This window comes from Toxotes jaculatrix, chromosome 9 (genome assembly GCF_017976425.1).
Source record: "Toxotes jaculatrix isolate fToxJac2 chromosome 9, fToxJac2.pri, whole genome shotgun sequence".
Taxonomy (NCBI): Eukaryota; Metazoa; Chordata; class Actinopteri; family Toxotidae; genus Toxotes; species Toxotes jaculatrix.
The window spans coordinates 15,907,708-15,928,279 of record NC_054402.1 but is presented as its reverse complement, the minus strand read 5'-3'; the positions used below and the strand labels follow the sequence as shown (position 1 = coordinate 15,928,279).

Sequence of the window (20,572 nt, the reverse complement as noted above, 5' to 3'; positions counted from 1 at the left end):
ATCTAAAGTGTCCTTGGTGCTGTGAACATAAACAGCCTTTAAACTGTGGAGGACACATCTGATGAGTCTGCCTTTCAGCCTGTCAGGGATGCACCCTGTCTGTTCTGCTGGTTGGATTACATAACCATGACCCTTAGCCTGCTGCACCTTCACAGTTATTTATTATAACAGGTTACATGTGCACATTGACATTAGGTAATGCCTTTATAGACCAGCCCAAGTGAAAACACGTGTTTGTTAGAAATTATAAATAAACGAGATTAAATTCAATAGTCCATTACAGCAGAATTGTCTCTTTAAAAAAAACACACACATCTGCGGGTTCTGAAAGACTTCAGACATGCCCAGATAAAATGTATTTGGCCTCGAAAGTGTAAGAGTCCTCCCCCGCATCCAGGCTGGAGTTGGTTTGATCCTACATGGCGTAAAGTTTCCTTCCGTATTGAGCGCAGTGTGAGCCTGACGCAAAGAGGAGAGGCGAAGGTAAGACCTCACTAAACTCACATCTTTAACCGATTTATATCGACCTGTAGTCTGTGGCAGTCTGTGGGAACTGCCCCTCAGAGATAATAAGATAATAGAAACTCACTCCGAAAGTAGAAGCTTAAAACAGACAGGATATATTCAGCTTTTTAGTCAGACATTAGCTTGAGAGAAGTGCTGACTCCAGTGTTACGCAAACTGAGGGTAACTTATATTTCTGTCTATCATGTCGCCTCTTTAGCTTGTGTAGTTTAAAACACTTTAAATTTAGTCAGCTTTATACATATCATGTTTTAGACAACATTATTTTGTCTCAGAATTAACCTGTGTCATTTTACAGTGTCATGTTTTCAGCCAATGTTGTCACGATCCAGGGAATAGCCAGAGCCCTAAGTCCATCCTCGCTGGCCATCATGGTCGTTTTATTGGTTTTTATCCGAACAAGATTTATTTTATAAACAATAAAATGCTAACAGCTGTCACTTAACGCTATTAAATACCAATTAAACCGGTGCCTGGAGCTTCACGCACGCCATCAGAAACCGGTTCCACTATCTCGACTGTTACACAATTATTTGCTTTTCAGCAGCAGAAGTCAGGACCAACTGCAGTAAACCTCGTCCATGTCTGTTTCATAGATCATCTAAACTCCCGATGGCAACAGCTATTAAAGCTTCTTTCACTTGACTTAACTGGCAGTTAACCAAAGTCTCACATGATTTTTGAATATACCATGTGTTAGTCAGTAGTAGGCGTTCACTTGGACCTTCAGTCTTTAGGACAACTTTATCCACGGTGTCATGAGTGTTTGGGACAAGAGACGGTATTTAGAAGGTTGGCAGATATTTGAACAGCTTTCCTCCTTGGCCAGACAGGTACAAACATAAAGCCTTTCAAGAATTTCTTTAAAATGTCAGGAAACAGTGAAAAATGCCTGTTATAAATTCCTCAGCTTTAGGGGACAAATTAAGATTGTTGGTTTAATTTATCTTAAACTGCAATATGTTCAGGTTACTGTCATATATGGCTAAGAAAAGCAGAAAATCCTCACATTTGAGACTCTGAACAGATAGTATGTGGCATTTTCATTGAAAAAAGAAGAACAATGAATCATTTATCAAAATAGTTGATTAACAATGTTCTGACCACTAAATGTTGTAGCTCTATATTTTTCCCTCATGCTTTTCATTTATGTCATCTCTTTGACAGGGCATGCACCTCTGTGTGTGAAATTAATAAGATAAATTTAATTACTTAAGTGACTAGAATGACACTCAGTAGAGGGCATACCTCCACTACGTGGAAAAATGCCCTGCCTTGCAATGTTAAGGAAAGTGATTTAAAAAAATCAAAACTTCCAGATCTGCACCAGAACTTTAATGGGTTCTTCCCTGGCCCATACCCTATCCCTGCACCAAGTCTGATGAAAATCAGTTTGGTAAGTTTTGCGTAATCCTGCTGACAAACCAACAAACAGAGATGAGAGAAAACACAGCCTCCTGGGCAGAGGTAACTTTTGGACATTGCCTGTGTTGCTGTGTAGTTCAGTTAGTATTTTCCTGTTACTACCAAGCTGCTAACTTATGTGATGCACTGTAAACTTGACTCACTGTGAGACAGGAGACACTTGTGTTTTCAGTTTGAGCTGCTAATTGATCCTGCTGGGAGATCACTAACCAGAGCAGTCAGCGTGGATACTATATCACAGCACACAGGAGACACTGGTGAAGTGTAAGTGATGTAGTTTGTGGCCACTATACAGAGAGGTGTATCTGTTATTAAATGAGGTGGAGAAAATAATAGAAACACCTGTTCTTGTAACGCAGTTCAACAGTAAAATACTGATGTTTTAAAATGGTCATTAAGTTGAATCCTCTCTAAAACAGTCTCAACACCACTGTTGTAGGACACGACTGGATACTACTATAAAACTAGCGAATACAATTTTAACAGACCAGTTAGAAACCATTGATTACAACAATAGCTGATTGTGTGACAAGAACCATTGTATTACCAAAGGCTCATGTTTAAAAAAAGAGAAGAAAAAAAAACCTTAGTGAATTGTTTGACTTGTTTTATGGTATTGCCTGCCATACCATAAATGACATTGACATAATTGACATCTGAATGACATCTGTACCAAATGGGGTCGGCACGCAGGTACCTCTGTACACGGTAGCTGAAGTGATTTGCTTAATATCTGTGTGTCAGCAGTCTTATAGTGAGCAAGTCAGTGTTGAGCGAGTATGTACGTTGCTGAGGAAAATTATACTGCACTGTAACTGTGAACCAGCTGGCTCGCAGAATCAGTAAAAAAAAAAAGAAACCCTTAACTCATTGTTTTCACTCCTTGAACCAAATTGTAACCTGAGAGCTGAGAACATGAAGTCCTCTCGTGCTCAGTTTGAATGAGCTGCTGTCGCTGATGCATGGTGAAAAATTATACTAATGTATAGAAAGCAGTAGGTTGTAATGTTATAGTATGTTGAGCCAAGTGTTCAGCCAGTTGTCCAATAATGCGTGCACAAAAGCTGTCATTGTTTGGTATAACATGCACAATATCTCTCACATATGTTAGCAATCACGTTGTTCTGTGCGGCAGCTAAACCAGTTTTATGCCAGAATCTCCACTTTTGTTCAGCTGGATTTTTCTTAACTGTGACTGTAGACATGAAATACATTTTAAAATGCAGATTTTAAATTGATGCATAAACTGATGCATTCAGGCTGCTTTTTTTTTTTTTTTTTTTACCCTAATAGAGCTTTTTATATTCAGCTGTGCATATTGTTTCTTTTACACTGTACATATTCCATAGCTTGCTGTTTCATACTGTAAATAATAATGCTACTTATTTGGTTCTGTTCATACCATACATATTGTAGTTACATACTGACCTATGGCCATAGATGCTTTTCATTTTATATATTCTTTTATTTTGTATATCACAGTTATATCTCTTCTCTCTCACTACCCCAATGGTCTGTTATTCACCAAATAACCGAAAGGGAATTTTTATACCATAATATGAGCTAGAAGGGGCAAATGTTTTCTGTTTTTACTTGGTAAGCGGAAAACTGGTGGATTAGTTATCAAAGTCGGTTGATTTCCTGTTATGTAATCAATTGGTCACATAACAGTTTCATCACTATTTAAGTGTTTGCTTATTTTATCACTGGTCTAATAGCCGTGCTCTTACCGTCCCCATGTAGAGTGTCAACATGGCAGACATGGACGCTGAGACCACCGCACACACCAAGCCCATGGCAGATGAAGAAGAGCCTCTTTTCAGCAACCTGGACCTCTTCCTCTTTTCCCTAATAGTTGGTCTTGTCATTTATTGGTTCATGTCCCGTAAGAAGCCTGAGCCCATTCCTGAGTTCAAGAAGCTCGACACACCGTGAGTATTCATCAGATTTTTTATGTTCTTTTTGTTTGTTTGTTTTTTATTACTTAAAAAACAAAAGCTTTTGTAGTGTTACCAGGTTCCAATTCAGATCTGACTGCATTTCCTAAAGATGAAGTCATTCTTTTTTTTTCATGCAGTTATTGTATTTTGTTGTATCATTGCTGTTTTCTCTGAAGCTGATACTCAGAACACTATCATCACTTCTAAGTGCTCCAGGCAGCCATATTGTAAACACTATACAGACACATGTGGACACATTTTTAAACAGCACAGATTACAGCTGTGGGTCCAAAGTTTGCTTTTCAGAGATCACGGTTCTTTATAGAGCTGGATCCTAGGACCTTGTATTCACCAATAGCTTTTGCTAAACAAAGTTCAGAAAGAGGCACCATATTTGCTTTGACATCTAAAATTTAAAAATGAAGGAGAAAGACTAAGTAATATCTCTGAGTTTAGCCTTTGTCCCAGAACTGGTGATATGATGTTCTGTGTGGGCAGTTTAATTCATGTTAGTTCTGCTGATATCAGCTCCTTATCACCTTAACCTGGCAAAAATTGCTTGACTTTTTTTTTTCTGGGCCAACTCACAGTTACACCAGTGATCTGTGTGTGTGTCAGGGGATGGTATTGGTTTCAGGTCTTTATTGCTGGTAATGTGTTTCATATAATTTTAAATTAAATCTATAGCCTGATTCTGTTTCTCCTTTGAGATCAAGTAACTACTTGTTCTCATAAATACTTTAGTTTTTGTAAAGATCTGTTTTTTTAAAAAAAAAAAGCTGATCTGGAGTAACAGAAGACATGTTGTCCTGCAGCTGGAAGGAATATTTTCACTGAACACTGTTAATGGTGTGTCTGGGTTGCAAGCCTCTATTTTTTTAGGACTGCAATTAACCATCATTTTCATAATCAATGAATCTGCCATTGATTTCTTGATTAGTTGTTAAATCACGTCACAGGTCCATTATGATTCCCACAGTCCAGGATGATGAAAAATATTCAGCTTACATTCAGTTTATTGGACATTGCTCATAGTTCGTCACAGATGATGAGGAAAAGTGTGTGTTTCTCCAGTGATCAGTTTGTGTCTCATTACACATAAGCAGTTACAAAGTTTTCCTCCAGTTAGACTGTGTCATCGAGTGCTGTGTACAGGTTGTCACTAAGTTGGCCTTGAAGCAACTATGTGAGAGTGCAAGGCTTAAAGCTCTTGTAAATGTTCCACTAGTAGCGACCTTTGTTGCCTCTCCCCCCTTCTTTTGCATAGTCTTTCTCCTCTCTCTCACAAACTTATCTGATCTCTCTCTCTCTCTCTCTCTCTCTCTCTCTCTCTCTCTCTCTCTCTCTCTCTCTCTCTCTCTCTCTCTCTCTCTCTCTATCTTTCTTTCTCTCTGGCTGCCTCTTTCTCTCGCTGGTGTCTGTCCCTCCTCTGCTCCCTCCCCTCATCACTTATCAGCGGAGTGATGGAGGCTTGGCTTGATTTTTGGTGGTCTCTCCTTCCACTGGCCACATTTTTAGTCCCTCCCCAACCACAACACAATTTCTTTGGTCACCAGAGTAAAAGCCATGGGCCCAGCAGCAGCCACGCTCACTGTGTGGCTGAGGTCTTACGTCGGTTGTGTGAATGGAGACAGTGTTGGAGGGCGAGTGAGGGAGATCCTGACCATTTGTGTGAAAACAGGAGGTTGGCTAGAAGGGGGAAAGACCCCTGTAGAACATGTTTTACTTTGGGAAGAGTGTGGTATCTGTGGAGGGCGGGAATACAGGAAGGGAACACAGAGCAACACAAGCGCCAAGCTGGTCTCCCCTCCCCTCAAAGGGAGCAGTGATTACCTAACTGTTATGAAGGGGGCGTAGTCTTCCATGTCTTTCCTGTGCTTTTGTTTTTGGCCAGAACCCATTTTGAAAGTTCCCTGGAGAACAAACGAGGAGGGCGAGCCAAGCTCCTTTTGTGAGTCCTCTCCAAAGGTGGAAAGTTGAGGCAAAAGACAAGCAACCCTTTCTTTGCCCTGAGTTGCTCTTTTTTTTTTTTTATTCTTCTTTCCCCACTTCCCTGTTTTTCTTTTTAGTGTGTGTGTGTGTGTGTGTGTATGTGTGCAGGCTGAGCTGAGCTGCTCAGCCATTGGAGTAGGGCCATGTCACAAATGCAATCCTTTTATGATAAATGAGGTTGCCATAGCAATGACATTCCCCTCTCTCCTCCAGTGAGATGGGGGCGGGGGATACTTCTGAAAAAAAAAGGAAAAAAACGACCATTCACAGCTCTCTCCCCCCCCTTCAATGGTCCACCGAGGAGTTGCTCTGATAACTAGCCAAATTCTCAGAATGGATCTTGTAGACTTTTTCGTTCCGAACACCTTTCAGACCGGAGAGGGAAAGGGGCGGGGATGAGGAGGAAGGCATTTTCAGCCCAAGAGTGTTTCAGTGTGTGTTTGTGTGAGTCAAAAGTGTGGGTCTGCAGCTCTGCTACATTTTATGGGAAAGTCAGTTTCCCACCATTGTGTCCTCAGTGGTTGCCAGACACTGACAGGGCTTGTAGGCTGCTGTGCTGCTCTGTGTATGTGTGTGTGTGTGTGTGTGTGTGTGTGCGTGTGTGTGTGTGTGTATGGAGAACAGACGCTGCTGGTCTCAGAGAGCAGCACAGGAAGAGGCAGAGTTCAGATCGTGTTGGAGCCTCTGAGGTGAAGGCAGGCAGCTCTTCCAAACGTGCGAGTGTCTGGCTGCCTTTCTGGACTGGTTTTATTTTTCCATCCTGTGGTTGTGGAGTGTTGACGTCCCGCTTTTGATTTTGAGCGTGGCAGTTCCCGGCGTGGCCTAGCCAGTGGTGCTAGAGGCAGTGGTGAGCTACAGGGCTGCATGCCATGGGCTGTGTCTTCTCCCTGCCAGAGGACAGGAGAGATGCTGCTGAGAGGTTAGTAAAGTGTTTGATATACTGCTCAGTAAGATCGAGTAAGAGATTTGTTTAATGATGTGTGCTTGGAGTTGTCTTAAACATTCGCCACCAGCTGCTATTGTTTAATCCAGCTGTTGAGTTTGATAGCACAGATCACACTGGGGATTGTGGAAGTTTCTGAATGACACCTTTATAAGTGATTTATAAGAAGCAGCTTTCTACACACAAAGTGTAGTTGCTTGTTTCTATCACAGACTGGGAAGGTGGTGGTTTCGAAAACCATTAAATGTTCCCAGTAGGTTATGTAAGAGATGGCGATAAAATCTGTTCGACCACAAACACAATTTAATTATTGAGTCTTCTGTTTTTCCCCCCCCCCTTTTTTCCTCAAGCTCTGTCGTTTACCTCAGTGGTAAACGACATTTTAAAGCCATATTTAATGTTATTCAGTAAACAAATGCAGCTTGAGCTTTGATTTCCATTTTATTGTTGTCAGCTCACAAAATAAAAAACGTGTCACTGATAGTAGCATCAAAATATCATGTCCTTGCGTGAATGGCCCTGTGTTACAGAGGAAGACTGAACGGTCTCTGTGTGCTTTTTTGAAAAGGTTTAGTTCCTGCATGGATGAATGAATGGAAAGTTCATTTTGACAGTATATACAGATGATGAGCTCTGAACTATTTGGACTGAATGTTAACTAAAGCTCAGCAGACGTGAGTTTGTTTTTATGTGGGGCTCAAACCACTGCAGAAAGGAAAAGATGTTGAAGATTATGAGTCCATTTGCATTTGCCTTTAAAAATTACAACATTATTTATATTTTTACGGGAGTAATGCGTGTATACTGCATCCTCACAAGATGCTTGGCCTTTATGTTCTTCCATTATTAGAGTCAAACTGGCAGTTTTAGCAGATTACTTTATTCCAGTCCAGTCTTCATCAAATTAATCAGTTACCAATGAATTTGGACTTGAAAAAAAAAAAAATCCTGTCGATGCATGTCCTCGCGAAATTTCTCTCCGAATATTATTAAATGTTAGTTTGTATTTAGTTACAGAGATAAGGAGATTAATCAAAAGGCACATCCTTTGCTGTATGTTTACTTTTACACATGCTCAAGATAATTGCATTTGTTGCCACAGTATTTTTGATACTGCATACGTTTTGAAGTCTGGTAACTTGGCTGTTGTCTAATGATACACAAAAAAAGCCCTGCCGGTTGAGTGACTGTGGGGCCGGTGAGACAGACGGTCTGAGCTGGTAACAGTTCAGACAGAACTTGTTAAAACTGTGAGGAATGCTTCAGCTTGGGGGCAGAGGCTTGTTTTTTTTCCTAAACTTCTATCAGGAATTCACACTTTGCTTCAGAGTGCAATCCGTATTAACCATGGGGGGGCAGTTTTTATGGCGTGCTGGGCATCAATCCCACATGCCTGCCCGCTGCACAGTGCTTCTTAGCTTGTAAATTGTATGACTAAATGTGTGTTAGAGACAAAATGGAATCAGATGCCTTCAGTAAATACTTTATATGGACCTCTGGTGAGATTAAAGGAAGAGTGTGCGACTTTGGAGAAAGACTTATAGTTTTTGATATGTCTGAGTTCCAATATATCAAATGATATTTGAACTCAGCAAAACACCGCAATACACCGTCCCTTCAGTTCTCCTCAGAAGCTCCGCCCCCACAAATTCATGGAGGCGTGTCTCCAAGGCAACAACACAATGGCAGAATCCAGAGCATCTCATATGTCGTGGATACTTTTTCTCATAGCTGGAGCAAAAGAGACCTTATAATATAAAATGACACAAACACGACATCCAAAACACAACAGAGTAAAAACTAGTGAGAGTTAGTTGTTTAGGTTGTTTGTACAAAACTACAATGACAGAAGACCGTAGGTTTGTAGCTAAGCTAACAAGGAAGGTAACGTTACCTGGCATAGCATTTCAAATAATGCATCAATCCCAATAAATCCTCTGTGCCAGCAAACTTGTGTTTTTAGTTCTTCATGGCTTTGAAACCCTTCGTGTGTTGTATGGACAAACACCATTATATAGAACAAACGATGAAACTGTAGCTGCAGTTGCTGCTGCCAAGCTTAACATGAAGAGAGGAGGAGACGGGTTCCCAGAGCCAGCAAACCAGTTCCAGACAGTGAAACTCACAAGTCTCCTGCTAATACAGTTAACACAACACCAAAATCATAACATGGCAAACTAGAAAGTAAGCGCAGCGTCTGTGGTCAAGTAATTTAATGTTACCCGCCACTGGTACCTTCTTGCAAAATAACCAGCTGTGATTGGCTAACCAACCTATTGATTCTGTGCACCATAGCAAAACTAAAGTTTTACACACCTGTCAAGCAGAAACAGAGTCACTTTGTTTGTTTCCCATTTACAGAGGCAGGGCTGTGTAGGAACACTTTATTTTTCAGCACACACATAGAATGGACGGCTAGCGGACCATGAAGAGATATTCACTGAATTTTACAAGAAGTGTGTTGGATTAGAATCACTGATTAAGATGAAAGGAAAACAGCTGAATCTATTATATAGCAAATTGATATACTTTCTCTATTTCACTCAGCTTTAATGGATATCTCACTGTTTCATGCTCCTAGATGCAGGAAATCAGAAAATATATTCTCCTCTGTTTGTTGCCTACTTATTCCTTTTTCAGTGCAGACAGAATTGCAGCTGTCCACTCAGAGCTTTGATGCTGAACGAAGCGGCGCTGCCTTTTATTTGGTTCGATAATAGATTTTGCTTCCTGTGTACCTTTTTACTGACAGGGTGTTTGCACTTGTTGTTTTGATCTGTTCCCATCCATTAATTACTTCCTGGATAAATGTGACCGAAGCTTTTAAATTACCATGAGGTATAAACTGTAAGGATTATGTATCTACCACTTCCTTCTCAGTTATATAAAAAATGGTGTAATATATCCTTATGCTCAGTACGTGCTTGTTTACACGGTTTAGTATGACTAATTCCTGTGGGGCTGCTGAGTCACAGCTCTGCTGCTCCTTGCAGCTGTGAGAACGCTGATTCTTTAAAAATCTGTTCATGTCATGCTTTTGTTGTAAGACAAGGGCAATATAGCTGAAGCCATTCACACACTTTTGATAAGAGATGTTTTATATTCTTTTAAATAAAATTTTCAGTTTGGATGAGTGTGGTCATTTGACTGTGACAATGTGATTTTCCTAAAAGTCGGTAAATGATGTCAACCTGTCACCTGTCACTGACTGTTGAGCCATGTTTACCTCGCATGTCATAGTATTTACCTGTTATTACAGTCTGATAAATGTCTACTCTTTTCTCACCTTTGCTTTCAAAATGCAATCAAGTAACTGATTTTTATTGATCTTGATCTGGCCTCACTGTGAACTTCAAAGGGCCCATAGCTCCCTACCTATTGTTTGCTTAAAAGTACAATCAGTGATCTAACCACAAGTCAAACACAGTATTACAGTATAAATTGTAAGTTATTAATGTTGGTAACATATTATTTTAACGCCCTTCATTCTATTTATCTTTATGAAAAATATCTGAACATTTAATGACTGGTTTATAGCACACTGTCATGGTTTGTTATTGGATACAAGGACACTTTAAGTGTTAATTAATTTACAGATGTTTATTAAAGTGCTTTAAATGCTGAATTTGGAGGGTTTTTTTTATTTTTTTATTGTCATTTTAAAGTCATACTCATTATGTCTGTGAATGCAGCTCAGATTTATATCAACCAAAGAACTGAGAATTGGGACTTTCGGTTATGAAAAATACCGACTGTTCTGAAAATGAAAAGGGGTCAACCTTGAAAACTGTTTTCGCTTTATGAATTTATGTACACAATATTTCTCACAGCTTATTTTTGTCACCACTGTTGAGCAATAGCTAGTTTTTAATCACAGTGACATGTCATGTCATGTCATTATCTGCCGCTTATCTGGGTCCAGGCCCAGGTCATGGGGTCGACTGCCGCCTAGTACACAATGCACTGAAGTCCTACAGCACCTCCCACGGGTGGTGGGTCCATGGGAGGCAGTGCCGCCCAGAGAGGGGCTCAAACCCACGACCCTGAGAGATTCACAGTGTCATGTTAAAGGACAAATTGTGTCTGTGTGTTCATTTAGGCTAAAATTACTAAATAACAAGTCAAGTCTTTGTTTTAATTCTTTTTTTTTTTTCAGAGCACCCACCACAAGAGAGACGAGTTTCATTGAGAAGATGAAGAAAACGGTGAGTGATGTTGCTTTGACAACAATCTTTTTTTTTTTTTTCTTTTCACTTTTTAATCACTTTGGATTCAGTTGTGTTAGTAGTTTCATTTCTTCAAAATAGTTACTTTCTCTTTGTTGCTGTTCTTCCAGAACATTCATTCAGGGTTAAGAACTGATTTTGACTGAGCTGTTCAGAATTGAAAATATACAGTTAATGTTGTGGCCTTCACCAGGCGTTGATGAGCCTTGAAGTTGTGTCCCCAGTAAATGCCTGTTTTATCTGCAAATCAAAGTTCTTCAGTCTAGGTTCAGTAAAAAGCTAAACTTTAGATTCCCTCCTCTTTTGTTCTGTGACTATGACGAGTGTAATGGTCTCCGCTGTTAATGTATTCAGCTTCAGATTTGGAAACCCTGTTTTGACTTTGATCGTCCTCTGTTTCCAAGCCAGGCTTTGCGAAAAGGCTTTGGTTTTGAATCATGTGGTTTTGCTGCAAATAGTTCAGATACCATGATGGTGGCAGAACAGAAGTTTGGCCCCCACTGCTGTTTAATTTTCTCTCCGTTTTTCTTTGTTATGAATTATCATGGCAACACTGCAGGCAAGGATAAAAAATGTCATGATTCTTACAAATGTATGTAGAGATGTTTCCATATGGAGGAATGTAAAGTTTTTTAAAAGTTGAACGTTAGAAGTCGTTTCAAAACACATTATTTAATGTTGATACCTAAGAGATGGGTTAGGTGACTGTTGTTGACGCTTTTTCATGCAGCACGTAAATGATTTTCTGTCGATTTGCAACCAGGGCAAGAACATCATTGTGTTCTACGGCTCCCAGACGGGCACAGCAGAGGAATTTGCCAACAGGCTGTCCAAAGATGCTCAGCGCTATGGCATGAAAGGAATGGCTGCCGATCCAGAGGAGTATGACATGGTAATGTCCATCAGTGGAACCACATACAAACCACAGAATTACAATTAACAGAGGTCCATTCTCATTCTTGTGGATGATAGTGGTTAAAGTTGCCAGTGAATGATTTGTAATTGTGTCATGGGAGAAACATCTTCCCAGTGTTGAAGTCAGTGCGTTGCAATCATTCACTTAGCGCCTCAGTGGTGGTAATCTGATTCTACTGCATTGTCCAAACATGTATAGACATGTTAATGTAGTACTTACACCTTAACGAATTCTAAATGGACCAAATAACTGCCAGAGTAATGTGGTCTTATCTAATTATAAATGTACTGCACTGTGTAATAAAACAAGTCCAGATTAGTGAGACTATTAAAACCCAAGGACAGTACACGCTCCTATCTAGATGTGTATGCTGTTTCAGTCACAGTAATACAAAGTGCACGTTATAATCACATCAGGCTTTGTCCAAGAATGAGTTGCAACACTTAGAACCAGTATAACCATACATAATATATTTTGATTTGTCAGTTATATGTAATTACTTGCAAGTTTACTGACAGGGAAACTCTGGAGACGGCTGGTCACATATTGATTATTAAATTATTACAGTGTTCATTTTCTGATGCTGATGTCTCATGTTCCAGGGTGAGCTGTCCCGTCTGTCCGAGATTAAAAACTCCCTCGCCATATTTTGCATGGCCACCTATGGTGAGGGAGACCCAACAGATAACGCCCAGGACTTCTATGACTGGCTGCAGGAAAATGATGATGAAGACCTCTCGGGACTGAACTACACTGTGAGTCTTCATGGTCAAGCTACACCATTGTGTGAATAAAAAGTAATTGTATGGGACTTATTTTGGTGTCGGTGGTGCAGAAGCATGTTTTTAATCTTTCAGGTTCTACAGTGCGTTAGATTTTCCATTTAATAAACACAACACAAAACAAAGGTGACAGCAAAATGCAAACTCGGCATGATTTCAATGGCCACACATTGTGCTACAGTCTATGTGTGTGTGTGTGTTTGAGTTTCTTTGCATGTGGAGTTTTAACTAACAATCATTTAAATTACCCATTAATTTATCAATTATTTCATCAGTTAATCAATTGATTCATGAAACATCAGAAAACAGTGAAATATGTGATGTTATCAAGTGACGTTTTATCCAACCAAACTGAAAATATGGAAATTTGTCATTTTGCTTAACAATGACTTGAATTATTAAAAGGTGTTCAAGATAGTGGCAGATTAATTATTTATCAACTAATGGGGTTATGGACTCGTTGTCCCTCTAGTGTAATTTCATCACATCAGTTTTACCTTATCAAGTTCGCTAAGGTAAAATTATATAACCTCAAGTCTGTCAGACTTAATATAGAAGATTATATACATTTTTCAGTGTCCACACTTCCTGTATTGCTTCTGCTTTGCTCATTACCTTCACCCCTGCACTGTAATGATGGAAAAGGCATCCAGTTTTAAAAGAATGTGAGTGATTTCCCTCGGACATTTTTTAGAGGTAATGTTACATGGAAATTTGAATTGCTGGCTTGGACTGTTTGCATTAACAGAACAGGCTGCATTTTTGCATTGCTCCTGCAGAAGAATGCATTTAAATTCAAATTTTGTTCACTGTTGGTGCCTCACAACCTGTTTATTTCATGAGTCACGCTAAATCAGTTTGCATGGCTCTCAGACTGAGTATGAAGGCTTCGCTAGCACGAGCTGCGTCGGGCTTTGTGCGCATCATGAAAGAAAGGGCTTTGTGTGTCTGGTCTGTCTGTGCGTGTGTGTCATTGTGGCATTGTTGGGGTGCACCGCCCCTGGCCTCATTTGACAAGAACTTGACTGTGAGAAATCTGAAATTCTTCGGCACAGTCACGTCCTTCCTACTGTATTTTATTTATTGTCTTTCTTGCTGGTCTGGACGAGAGTGACATACATTACGTTAATTACAGAGATATTTATCAGACATTTTTCTTGTTTTCATTCTGTAGAATAAATTAACAGACTGGACGACAACAACAACTTTGCAATGTGTTCACCACTGACCAAAGAGGCAGTCAAATATCCGCTCTGGTTAATTGAATAACTACATAAGATCATCTTTAGATTAATTATTAACAACAGCTTTAAATAACTGACAACCATAAGTACACCATCTACTCTTAGTTCCACTTAAGCTGCTCCTTCTGTTCAAGATTTAGCCAAGGTCACTGACTTATGGTTTCTTGTTTGCACCCTGTTCTGTCCCCAGGTATTTTCTTTGGGCAACAAGACTTATGAACACTACAATGCAATGGGGAAATACGTCGACAAAAGGCTGGAAGAACTGGGAGCCAAGCGCATCTTTGACCTTGGTTTGGGAGATGACGATGGCAAGTAAGTGGCCAATTAGGTTCAGAGTGCAGCACAAGTAACATGACATTAACCACAATCTGAGGGACAGTCCATTATTTTTGTTTTTGTTTTGTCTTTTAAGAAAAATAATTTTTTAAGTGGCCTCACTTCAAAGTTTAACAAAACTTTCCAAAGAAAGAAAGGTTTTCATATTATTGTAAATAAGAAGTCTGACTTGAAGCAGCCTTTTTGAACAATTGTTAATTCAAACGGCCTGTTTTTGTTTTTCAGTCTGGAAGAGGATTTCATTTCATGGAGAGAGCAGTTCTGGCCAGCAGTCTGTGAGCACTTTGGAGTGGAAGCCTTGGGAGATGAATCAAGGTACATTTCTAAACATTTGACCGTTTTGATTTTTGCTGTTTTTCACTTATATTAGTCTTAATTTTTTTTTTTTTTTAACATTCGCACTCCTTACTTGAGTGTCCCTGTGTGAGCGTCCTCTGTCGTTTTATTTAAGCTGTTAGAAAGAAACTGTTATTGACTGTTATTCACTATTTGACTGTAAAGTCATTTGACTGTAAAGGGAACATTAAACAGATGGTGAAAGAGGAAAGCCTGCAAACACATGAACACAAACTAACGTTTTCTTGAAGCAAAGGTTAAATAATACATTGTTATTGTATTATCTAATTTTCCAGTAAGATAAGATGGCCATATTCTCCGGATGACTGTGATTCATCTCCTCACGAAGTCCTTTAGCTCAGGTCTAAACAAGATATTGATCACAGACCAAAGTTATAAAATGATCAGTGATTGGCAAGTGTGACACGTCAGTGTCGCAGGGGCTAAGTTTAAAACGATGATTCAACCAAAATCTTCTTGTTGTTTCTTTTCTGAAACTTCCATATCTTGACTGACACTTGTTATATCGTGCTAAATGAGGACATATCTGAATTATGTGGTAAACCCCACCCATCTGTATGTGACACGAACAAATGCCAAGAATCATGTCCCAAGTGTACATGCATCAGAACATAAAAAACAAGAACAAGTGTGTCATCTTTACAGCATCTATTTTAATTAATTTCACTAGAAGTTAAATAGATCTCATTATGTATGTATGCAGCATCTGAAGAGGCTAACCTCAAGTTATTTCCCCCACAGCATACGGCAGTACGAGCTGAAGGAGCACACTGACATCAACATGAACAAAGTATACACAGGAGAGATTGGCCGCCTGAAGAGTTTTGAGGTCCAAAAGCCGTAAGTGCTGTAGCAGAGACGCTGTTCGCTACCAGGACTCATTCATCGTTGAAGTGCTGTCTGCTCAGCCATTGCTCACATTTCACCTACATTTATAACCAACTGCAGAAGCTTCCCAAAGGTCACTTTGGGAAGCTTTCTGCCCCCTTGTGGACATGGAAATACTTTTTCTTTTTAAAGTCTGGCCTTAAAAAGTAATTTATCTTGTGAGTAATAGACTTTAGTATTTTCATTCAGCTCAGTCTCTTTTATGTTTAACATAATAATACTTAATAATTTTTTTTACAACAAACAAAGTGTTGCTCTTTTATTTTCAGGCCCTTTGATTCGAAAAACCCTTTCCTGGCTCCGGTCACTGTGAACCGCAAACTCAACAAAGCTGGTGATAGACATCTTATGCACCTGGAACTTGACATAACAGGCTCCAAGATCAGGTGAGACTGGTCATAATTGGTAGGCTATTGCTTGATAATTATATCCCTAACACCCATACGACTAGATGAACTCTGATTCATGTTCGGTTTTAAAGCTTTATAAATACAGGTCAAAGTCTAAATTTGTCACATTCTGTGGTTTCAGATATGAGTCGGGAGACCACGTTGCTGTTTTCCCCACTAATGACTCTGCGTTGGTAAACAAGCTGGGACAAATCCTTGGAGTGGACCTTGATGTGGTTATCTCTCTCAACAACCTTGATGGTATGGCACTGAAAGCCCTAAGCACCTTGACATAACTAGCTCGTCCCTCAACCCATCTCATGAAATCCTCCCCGGATAAACTCGGAGTATCAGCTGATGAATTGCGCATGCCTTGGATGCTGTTAAATTACTGCAGTTACATGTTATTGGTGTAACATGATTCATTGACCTTTTTGTTATTAATTAAGAGTTTCCTGTCATTACAAGGGTCATCAGATGTACTTTGTGGTTGCATAAATAATAACTGATTGCTTAAGCATTTGATCAGCATTACTTAATTAATTAAATGCGAACAATTAAATACTTAAAAGACAATCTGCTGAGGTAATCACTTTCTAAAAGGCAGTGTATTACTACAACATACACATTTCTAAACTTCAGTTTCTTTTACCTGTTCACTGTGAGAAGTGAAATTTCATGGCACCAAAAAAGTTGTTAATGTTTTTCCTTCAGATGAGTCCAACAAGAAACACCCTTTCCCCTGCCCCACCACCTACCGCACAGCCCTCACTCACTACCTGGACATCACACACCCCCCTCGCACCAACGTCCTCTACGAGTTGGCACAGTACGCCACTGACCCCAAAGACCAGGAGAACATGCGCAAGATGGCCTCCTCCTCCCCTGAGGGCAAGGTCAGTGATGAGTGGTGAAGATTCATGGGTGGTGGTGTTTGTAAGGCATACCGCTGCATGCACAGTACGTTTCTGACGTCCCTTTTTCCACTGCTTTTACTTTTATCATTTTATTTTTTTTGCTTCCTCTCTACAGGCACTCTACCAGAGCTGGGTGTTGGATTCCACTAGAAACATCCTCGCCATCCTGGAGGATATGCCCTCTCTGAGGCCTCCCATTGACCACCTGTGTGAGCTGCTGCCTCGTCTCCAGGCTCGTTATTATTCCATCGCCTCTTCCTCTAAGGTAATCCTCTACTTAAAATGCAGAGAAAAGAAATTCAAGCCATAACCTTTTAATTTGACCCACAGAAAATTTGTTTTGATAGACGGTGTTTTGGATTACAGAAGCAGATTGTTAATAACTCACCTCTGTTATGTAGGTTCACCCCAACAGTATCCACATCTGCGCCGTTGTGGTGGAGTACAAGACCAAGACTGACCGCATCAACAAAGGAGTTGCCACCAACTGGCTGAAGAACAAACTGGTTTGTGACAACGGCCATAAGTCCACCGTTCCCATGTACATCCGCAAGTCTCAGTTCCGCCTGCCCTTCAAAGCCACCAACCCAGTGATCATGATCGGCCCTGGGACGGGAATCGCTCCCTTCATGGGCTTCATCCAGGAGAGGGGCTGGCTCAAACAGCAAGGTATTTACTGTGCCTGTGCCTGTGCTGTGTTTGTCTGACCTTTCACAACCTTATGTCTCCAAAGAAAGAAAAATGAGGTCATGGACCCCTCCAAACATGTTTGTCATTTCTGTCCTCGTGTACACCACGCTACATTACTGCCAGCAAAAAAAAAAAAAGTTAAAAAGCACTTAACAGTAAGGATACAAGTAAAGGTTGATGGATACAAGTAAACAGTTCTGTTTCCAGTGGAAACATCTCTATTTGCAAATGCAGATATAAGACTTTGGCTGTTTTAAGTAGAAACTGTTAGAGAAGGTATACTTACCAAGTTACTTATAAAACATGACAAATTCTGGGCCCGACAATTACTTCAGGAATTTTAAAATCTCAGTGGAGGAGCCTGAACGGAATAATCAGCGTGTACAAAACAATCACTGTTTTGTTTTATTCCCTTTACAGGAAAGGAGGTTGGAGAGACGGTGATGTATTTCGGCTGCAGGCATAAGAATGAGGATTATATCTACCAGGAGGAGCTGGAGGAAGCAGAGAAGAATGGAGTCCTAACACAGCTCAGTGTTGCCTTCTCCAGAGACCAGGAGCACAAGGTAGGACCGCCCACCTCACTGCTGTTTGCTGTTTGTGTCCCTCAGAGCTGAAGCTGGTAAACTGCTGACCAGCTGTGATTACAGTGCACTTAGGCTTAAAATGGCTGGTCAATGATAACAAAGAGTTTCTTTTCATCACAGCAAAATCAGATGCGGATCATAGGTCTCGGTGTCGTTTTTTTTTTTTTTTTTTTTAGTTCACAAAATGTATCAAATTTATAGCAGTGATAAAATACAATTATCACTGTAGCTGTTGGCTTATCATCAATACCTTTATCATATATGGTAAATGTTTATCTCACGTTATTTAAAATCTAGTGCTTAGTTCAGTCAGGTAGTGAATGATTGACCAAGTACAGATTTGATTTCATTTGAATCAGTTGATGTGTCATTTGTGTGTGTGTGTGTGTGTGTGTGTGTGTGTGTGTGTGTGTGTGTGTGTGTGTGTGTGTGTGTGTGTGTGTGTGTCAAACTCTTCACATGTTGTTTATAGCATACAGTACACACACTGCAACTGGAACAACACTTTCTTCTTTCACTCTCCTAAATAAAGGTATACGTGCAGCACCTCCTGAAGAAAAATAAGGAGCACCTCTGGAAGCTGATCCACTCAGAAAATGCTCATATCTACGTCTGCGGGTAATTAAGAAATTTGACCAAAAAATATGTATATATTTATAAAATGATTAGATCAGCATTTCTATGGAAAACCAAACCTTCTAGTGGGGTAATGAGAAGTGGTTTCACTGATGGTTTCATACGCTTATGCTGACTGATGTGAACATTAGTGCTAATTTGATTAAATTGAAATATACTCAAAGCAGAAATATAAATGATTTAAAAACAAAGCACTGTAACCATGAGAACAAGACATGTAAACCCATCTTTCTATTGATTTAGGGATGCGAGGAACATGGCTAAGGATGTGCAAACCGCCTTCCATGAGATTGCAGAAGAATTGGGAGGCATGATGCGCACCCAGGCCACAGATTACATCAAGAAACTGATGACCAAGGGACGCTACTCACAAGACGTCTGGAGTTAAAAAGCTGCAAACTCAGCCTCATTCTCACTACTCAAGTGGTGGTTTTAAATTTTCTATTTTTATTGTATGTCTTGTTTTATCAGGACTAAATATATATATAAAAAACATTTGTTCATACTCTCCCTGGTTTATGAAATCTACAGGTAGCAGAAGATCATGAGGCAAACCCTACCTCAGCTGGTTGTAATAAATCCACTCAGCAATTTCAAAATATTTCCTATTTATGTATACTACATTTTGTATCTGGAACAGCAGCTTGTGTCTGCTGGAGTCCTCACTTGAGCCATGGTCTCAGACCAAACAACAGTTACCCAGTCAGGTTTCCACAGACCGTTAAGAGATGCCTATGAATGACTGAATTAGTGTAATCGTGTGTTCGACTGCAACGATGGGCCCTCAGATCAGATGCAGGAACCCGCTGGCTTGAGTAAAATAAGAAAGACAAGATGCAAATGCAGCAAATGGTCATCTTCTTTTCAGATTAAATTTTGATTGGAAACACTTTTTATAGTAATGAGTCAATCATTATGGCTGTGCATCTTTTTAAACTGATGACGACTCTGAGTACAAAACCCGTCTGTTTAGTGGGACATTGACACGTTAATCCCAACCTCTGGATGTACATAATACAACTCCACTGTGAACATAACGATATTTTAGAAAGCATTGAACTCATTGAATTTGCCATCGTGAGGTGTTTGTAACTTTCTTCCAGCTGATTAACAGATCGTAGACGTAACACCACAGCAGATAATATTAGATCACATGTCTAAGTGAATATAATGAGAGTTGTGTTCCTGTTGCAGTATGAACACTCAGAAGCTTTAGACGTGAAAGGGTGCTGACTTTAGTTTCACTCAGAGCTGATCCAGTAGTACTTATAAAAGTACATAATACTTTAAATGTTTAAAAAAAAAAAAAACTATGGGAGGAAAATGTTTGGTGTAACAAACTGGCATCATAGGTACAATTGTATGTCTACCTTTGTATTTTGACAAGGGATTTTTGCCTTTTATGCATAAGTTGCTGTTCATTTTAATCGGTAATGTTAACCTTTTGAGAGGCACAAGAAAAAAAACACGAGATAATTTGCATTTTGTTTCCCATAAAAACCTGCCTTCAGACGTGATGAAAATGAATTTGTAGGTGCCCTGTAATATTTGTAAAATGATAAAACATTTGAAAAGTTAGATTAGAAACCAGATCTAGCCTCCCAAATGCTGATAGTTTATTTTATATGCATCTGACAGTGGAGAATTATGAATCGGTTTGTCTTGACTTGACGTTGTTGTTTTTGGTTTTTTTCTTCTTTTCTTTCTTTTTTTTCTTTTTCTTTTTTTTTTTTTACTATTTTGACCAGTAACATATGCATCACTACTTGGACAAGA

At 39.7% G+C, this 20,572-nt stretch overlaps 1 protein-coding gene across 2 annotated transcripts; it reads left to right on the top strand.

Annotated features, from left to right (window-relative positions):
- The first annotated feature begins 339 nt into the window (after window positions 1-339).
- On the top strand, window positions 340-20,223 carry porb (P450 (cytochrome) oxidoreductase b). 2 transcript variants are annotated; one of them, XM_041046255.1, is made up of 16 exons: window positions 340-483; window positions 3,694-3,881; window positions 10,982-11,030; window positions 11,815-11,943; window positions 12,570-12,722; window positions 14,184-14,308; window positions 14,558-14,647; window positions 15,431-15,529; window positions 15,847-15,963; window positions 16,109-16,227; window positions 16,681-16,862; window positions 16,999-17,148; window positions 17,285-17,552; window positions 17,994-18,139; window positions 18,693-18,778; window positions 19,040-20,223. In XM_041046255.1, exons 2-16 carry the CDS (start codon window positions 3,703-3,705, stop codon window positions 19,182-19,184), a joined length of 2,037 nt encoding a protein of 678 aa, XP_040902189.1. In that variant the 5' UTR covers window positions 340-483; window positions 3,694-3,702; the 3' UTR covers window positions 19,185-20,223. The 2 variants fall into 2 exon arrangements, with proteins under 2 accessions (XP_040902189.1, XP_040902188.1); XM_041046254.1 differs by lacking the exon at window positions 340-483 and adding an exon at window positions 2,194-2,214.
- Window positions 20,224-20,572: the final 349 nt, after the last annotated feature.

Bases quoted from the DNA above. Each gene is read 5' to 3' on its own strand.
- porb (XM_041046255.1), top strand. From the start codon at position 3,703: ATGGCAGACATGGACGCTGAGACCACCGCACACACCAAGCCCATGGCA. The intron at 11,944-12,569 runs GTAATGTCCATC...CTCATGTTCCAG, and splicing joins ATCCAGAGGAGTATGACATG to GGTGAGCTGTCCCGTCTGTC. The intron at 17,553-17,993 runs GTATTTACTGTG...TTCCCTTTACAG, and splicing joins GGGCTGGCTCAAACAGCAAG to GAAAGGAGGTTGGAGAGACG.